Raw genomic sequence first — 6,645 nt, forward strand, 5'->3', positions numbered from 1 at the left:
GGACGATTTCATGAAATTCAAGGATTCGGAATTATCTAAGGAACGGTCGAGAATAAACAAGGCCAATGCCTCAAAAAAGGATAAGTTCCATAAGCTGGGGCCAGGTGGCTATCGGTGGGAATGCCTAAGTGGGATAAGTCCGAGAAAGAGATGGAGGATGCAAGTGTCACTCCAGAAACATTGAGCTGGCCCCCCAGGTGCAGGACTTGGTTCTATGCGCATGGGGGGGGAGAGTTGGACCCGAAGACAGGCAAAGTTTCAAAGAAGGCATGTCTGGACGGAGCCGAAGATAAGCTACTTGTTGCAATAAAAGAGGCTCGATCGGGGGTGTTCGAGCCCAACAGAGAGAACAACGAGCTTACGCGTGCCCTGGGAAATCCTGAACACCCGGGAAGAACACAAGGCATGGGCGCTATTCCATGGTATGAGGGGTTTTCGGACTGGAATGCCGACTACAGAACCCGTGCGAGAGAGAAGATTGCGGAGGAGAAGAAGAGGAAGATGGAGGAGGAGCAGAGGAAGCTAGACTATGAACGCCTTCAAGGCCTAGAATCATCGCACACGGACTTGGCAGTCAAATTCCAGCGGCAGCAAGAGCAGATCGACTCACTTAGCCAGCAAAGGGGGTCTCAGCAGCTAGCGGATGATCCACCATTGGATAGCACCGTCCCATCCATGCCGAGAAGCAACGTGGGTTCCGCCCCGGGTGACGCATTGCTGGATAGCTACCCAATGGATGACATCATGGAGAACACTAACTGTGAGCTACACTTCAAAATGAAGAACATATCCATGAAGGTGGCGGACGCCCTTGCTTTTACAAATCCCCTCGAGGCAACCTTCCATTGCAACCCGATTTCAGCGGGCTATGCTCGTGTCTTGGTTGATGAGGTGGTGGACCAATATTCGGGGCTAGAGCTTGACATTCCTGGAGGTGACGATGAGCACACACTGGGAGAGGCCAACCATCGTATCATCCTATGGAGAAAGGATTGCTTCATCTTTTGAAGGCCACCGACACCGCGTCATCCGACTCCTCGTCGAAGTCCGCCACCGAGTCAGCAGACTCCCGCTCCTCCAAGTCCACCAACGTGTCAGGCCACTCCTCCTCCAAGTTCGGCACAGCTTCAGGCCACTCCTCCTGCTCCAAGTCCGACAAAGCATCAGGCCACTCCTCCTTCAAGTCCGGCACAGCTTCAGGCCACTCCTCCTCCAAGTCCGGCACAGCTTCAGGCCACTCCTCCTTCTCCAACTCAGCCACGTCAGCCATCTTCGCCGCCTCAGCAATCACGGAAGAGAGCCGCCTCAGCTATGGTGCGTAGCGGTACAAGTCGAGGTAGTACTGGAGGTACAGGCGGTGGCAAGCGATTTCAATATGGTCCAAGCCTCGCGCCTCTTCCGCAGAGGCCTTACGACAAGTCCGAAGAGGAAAACATAGGCATATCAAAGGCCGAGGTGGAAGCCCATTTTGCTCTGAAACCGCCACCGCCGCCAAGGGAGAAAGTGCCTGTGGAAAAGATTGACCACTTCATTCGTATGGCTAGAGCACCAGCTCCCAAGCCTGTTGACACAGACTATGAGCGCCACATCAAGAAGTTAAATCGAGCACGTCTACAGAAAGAGGCGAGCTCGAGCTCGAGCAAATCAGCTGGCAAAAGGAGCGGTAAAACCGTTCCCCAGCTGGGAGAACAGGCGGCGCAATCAATCCCCCTGCTTGTTGTGCCAACAACACATGAGAGTAGGCGCGCCCAATATTATTGTGGGCAAACCGTTAACGTTCCCGGGCTGGGCGATGTGGTAATAACCGAGAAGCATATTGAGCAGGCCGAAACGCTCATGATCACTGTTGGACAACTCCTCGATATCGAGCCCATGTCTCCGACTAGAGAGGAGGAAATAAAACAGAAATATGTCCGGGGCCAACCTTTGGTCGAGCCAGACGAGGTCAAGAACCACCCAACGAGAATGTATGAATTGCATCAATGGTACATGGACATTACCAAGATTTCCAATTGAGAGTCCCTCATGGTGAATGTCAAGAAGGATCATTACTACCATGAGAAAGCTGTGACCGTTGAGTATTCAGAACTATTTCAGCTATACAATCAAGACGCACTCGACAAATCTATCGTCGGTTGCTATTCTCTGTAAGTGATTTCTTTCTGTAATTTAAGTCTCAAGCTAGCTGTAGTGATCATTTTGATCAATCATTACCTGTAATTATCCTTACTATATTCTTTTTTGTGGTATTATGCAGGATGAAGACTTATGAAATGAAAAAAGGTGGACGCTATGGCATTGGGTTCGTTGAACCAAATACCATTAATGAATACACATGGAAATTAGATTCATATTACGAAAAAAGTGTAGAGGAAAGCATGCTAGAGTTCTTCAAGTGCCTCAAATACAATGAAGATATACTACTTTCTTACAACTTCGAGTGAGTCACACTGTCTTGTACTACAAATTCTGTTTTTGCCTACTAGCTAGCTACATGTTTTTGCTTATATATGCCCGCTTAATTAAGACATGCAAATGTACTAGATCATTAAAGTTGATGAAGGAACAGTTGAAGTACTATACTCACTACTTAAGAAAGCAAGTGACTACACCATCGTGAAGGGGATAGTCAACAGGTAATTTCAATCATTATTAACTATATCTTGGCCTATTTAATTAGTTCGTCATTTCCTGATAACAACGATTTAATAACCCATTTATTCATTTTCTTTGTCGGCGGGCAGGGCTTGGGCGAAGTTCATCAGGGCTACTCCAGGCCCATGGAAACAAAATCTGAAATGGTATCGACCCCAGGTAAGTAATTAAGTAGTACTAGCTAGCTGCCATCTCTTTAATTATCATGCTTGATTAATTATTATCTGATCAAACTCCATTCTCGTAAAGGCCCTGAAGCAGGCGCCGGGGAATAATCTGTGTGTATACTACATTTGCGAGAACATTCGCATGATGGCCTTCGAAAGGAGCAGATCTCAAAGACAGGAGTGGGTACGTTTGTCAGAACACTATTCACAATTTTTACACCATTATCGATATCTAGTCACACAACTAATACACATGCATATTGATCTCCTTCTTAACAGTTCAAAGAGGTGCGGGAGAAGCTCCTAACAGAGGACCGCATAGAAGCAATTCAAAAGGAAATAGCCGGATTTTTGCTCGACCAGGTCATAGATCCCAAAGGAGAATACTATTGCCCGCTACCGCCCCCATGAACCACTTCCAATTGTTATCATGCTCCGAAGGCTCCAATTAGGCTAATGCCACTGGCTCCGAAGGCGCCAATTAGGAAAAATTGTATATATATATATATATATATATATATAATGATCGGTTCTACTAGAAATTCTATTTATATATATGCATAACGTGTACAATATGTAGTATCGTAAAATACCAGCAAACGAAAAAGAATTAAATGGAAAACACAAAATTAAATAAAAAAGAAATCATAAACCCAACCCCCCCAACCTTTTAATACCGGTTGGTGACACCAACCGGTGCTAAAGGGCTCCCTGCCCCCGAAGCTGGCTCGTGCCACGTGGTTGCCCTTTAGCACCGGTTCGTGCTGAATCGGTACTAAAGGGGGGGGGGCTTTAGTGCCTACACTTTAGCGCCGGTTACCAAACCGGCACTAAAGGGCCTTACGAACCGGTGCTATTGCCCGGTTCTGCACTAGTGTATCACCATCATATTTATATAGCAGCCATATATCGGGGTATATATTTTCCATCAATTTTCGACCCATGATGAAAAGTTACCATAGTATTTACCGGGGTGCGTTATCATAACTTTTCCCTGCCTCAAAATTACAGTTGTATTTTTGTGTGTAAAATTACCGCATAAAAATCCTCAGCATTAATGCAAAAGTAGCTCTTTAAAAAAATCTCCACTTATAGTCCTGAAGAAAAAGGGCATGGTTCGGTGGGAAAGTAGAAAAAAATGGGTTGTTACGCTAGTACAAAAAATATTGTAGCTCATATCAAATCAAAACATGGAGGTCCTCCAGATGCTTACATAGCCGATTATTTAAGAGATCAAATCCTCCAATATCAAAGGTTTGACTAGTACAGGCTCCTCTTTTTGGCGAAATTTGCCACGATTACGATTTAATGCAGCAAAATCAGTGCCGCCAGATTGTAATCAATCACCATTTAATGCTACGAAAATACAACAGCGAGATCCGATTGCCATATAATTGAGCAAAATCTGTCACGATTTAGGTGGTGTTTGGTTCTCTAGTTCTAAGACTTTTTTTAGTCCCAACTAAAAAGACTCTAGTCCATAAAAAGTCCCCGCCCTGTTTGTTTCCAGAGACTAAAAAGTCCCTAGTCCCTTCCTAGAGGTTATTAAATGACCATGTTGCTCCTAGTATATAGAAAAGTAACAATCAAACAACACCATGGGGTGACGGGCCAATAGGTGCATGGAGAGGCATTGTTGGAAAAGTCCCAAAAGACTCTCCTTGAGAGTCTTCTTCATTTAATCCCAAATGTCTAGTTTAGTCCCTAAAAAGTCTCTCCCGTTTGGTAAAAAGGTCTCTAAGAGGGACTTTTTCTAGTCCCTACACAAAAAAGTCCCTGGAAACAAACACCCCCTTAATATCAGTGAAATTAGTGCCGTGAGATCGGGATCAGACGAAGATCGGATTGTTCGGATTTGTTGCTAAAATCCATACGTTCGGACCTTTTAGCTTTTCCGTTAAATCATACTCCCTCTATTCTTTGATATAAGGTGTATAGATTTTTCAGAAAAAATTCGAAATATAAGATGTATTGTGTTGCACCACTCGTTTGGATATTTTTTTAGAAATTTGATTACATTTTATTATATTATATCAGGCAAGCTCATCTATTTTCTCATGTCAATTAGTCAGGTGTAATCTTAGCCAAAACTTGTGAAATTTTTCCTCCATGTGCGTTTTTTAATTTCCGTGCCAAAAACTATACGCCCTATATTTAGAAACAAAGAAAGTATAGTGTTGCAACACAAGTGTGAACATTTGCTCAACAAAAAAAAGTTGTCCTTGATGTACACAGGGTTGCTGTTGTACTATCTCAGTTACCGAGCAAGGCAAACTCAAACGCACCTAGAATTTTCCATCAGCAGCTATAAGGAGAAACGTGAGACAAGATAAGATATTTTCAAAGCACAAACGTTGTGCATAAGTTGCCTGCCGAAGTGCCGAGCCCTCCCAGTCCTATATAAGAACCCCCATGGCCGATGAGGAGAGGAAGTGAGGTGCGGCCAGAAGAAACTTCGCTCAGAGTTGTTCGCTCATGTTTGTCGTTCTAACCAAGTAACCATGGCCACCACTGTGGCGAGACTCCTGCTCGTGGTGACCATGGTTTTCCTCCTCGCCACGCCCATGGCGAGTGTCGGCAACATCACAGTGTCGTTCGCCTCGGAGGAGGTCACGTCGGAGGAGGCCCTCCTCTCTCTGTACGAGCGGTGGGCGCAGCACTTCGGGAAGATTCTCCCAAGAGGAGGAGCACGCGGCAGCACCCGCTTCGCCGTCTTCGCGCAGAGTGTCCGGCTCGCGCACCAGCGCGGCCCGGGCAAACTGAAGCTCAACGAGTTCGCTGACACCGCCCTCAGCAATGACTACGGCAGCCGCTGCTACATTCCGATGGCGCAAGCCATCGTCCCGGAGGGCCAGCGGAGAAAATACCCAGATCCGCCGGCGTCCGTGGACTGGCGCACCGCGGGCGCCGTGACGCCGGTGAGGGATCAAGGGACGCACTGTGGAAGCTGCTGGGCTTTTGCAACCGCATCAGCCATCGAGGGCCTTTACAAGATCGAGCACGGGGACCTGATCCCGCTATCGCCCCAGCAGCTCGTCGACTGCGACGGCAGCAACAGGCACTGTAGAGGCGGCACCCCGGCCAAGGCATTCCAAACCATTAAGCTTGGTGATGGCATCGCGCGATGGGCGGACTATCCGTACAAAAGTGTTATGGGCTGGTGCTACCCGGCCCGCAAAGGCGTGGGCATCAGGGGCTGGGAGCGTGTGGAGCCACGGGACGAGATTGCGCTCATGTGGGCGGTGTTCAAGCGCCCCGTCACGGTAGGGGTTGACGCCAACAGCACGGCCTTTATACAATACCGCGGTGGCCTATTCGACGGGCCCTGCAATACCACTCTCGGACACGCCATGACCCTGGTTGGGTATGGAACTACCGGACACATCGACCCTTACGGCAAGCCGGAGGGAGTCGACTTTTGGCTCCTAAAAAATACCTGGTCCACGGCGTGGGGTGAAGCCGGCTATATGCGGCTCCGACGCGGTGCCGAAGCCAAAGGTGGGGTCTGCGGGGTAATGCTCGAGGCCACCTATCCGATCCATTCCTATGCACTATTTTAATTATAGAGGAAACAATGTGCTTTTATATGAGCTTTAACTAAATAACTACTACTCCTCAGTCCCATAATATAAGAGCGTTTATGACATTAATGCATTGACAAAAACGCTCTTATATTATAGGACGAAGGGAGTAGTAAAGTTAGTGATGAAATGAAATAAATTAAAGCAAGCCACTCGTTGGTTGTACGCAGGGGCAGAATATAAGTTGGTAGCCAGAGATTTCAGTGGGGAGACCGATCTCGTTCGCGCGAACGGTAGCATGA

At 47.2% G+C, this 6,645-nt stretch overlaps 1 protein-coding gene across 1 annotated transcript; it reads left to right on the top strand.

Moving 5' to 3' along the window:
* Nucleotides 1-5,323: 5,323 nt before the first annotated feature.
* LOC123153216 (ervatamin-B-like) lies at nt 5,324-6,382 on the top strand. The gene is made up of 3 exons (XM_044572437.1): nt 5,324-5,656; nt 5,694-5,703; nt 5,754-6,382. Exons 1-3 carry the CDS (start codon nt 5,324-5,326, stop codon nt 6,380-6,382), a joined length of 972 nt encoding a protein of 323 aa, XP_044428372.1.
* Nucleotides 6,383-6,645: the final 263 nt, after the last annotated feature.

This window comes from Triticum aestivum, chromosome 7A, assembly GCF_018294505.1.
Source record: "Triticum aestivum cultivar Chinese Spring chromosome 7A, IWGSC CS RefSeq v2.1, whole genome shotgun sequence".
In the NCBI taxonomy this organism is placed as follows: domain Eukaryota; kingdom Viridiplantae; phylum Streptophyta; class Magnoliopsida; order Poales; family Poaceae; genus Triticum; species Triticum aestivum.

Coding starts and splice junctions, on each gene's coding strand:
- LOC123153216 (XM_044572437.1), top strand. CDS start 5,324: ATGGCCACCACTGTGGCGAGACTCCTGCTCGTGGTGACCATGGTTTTC.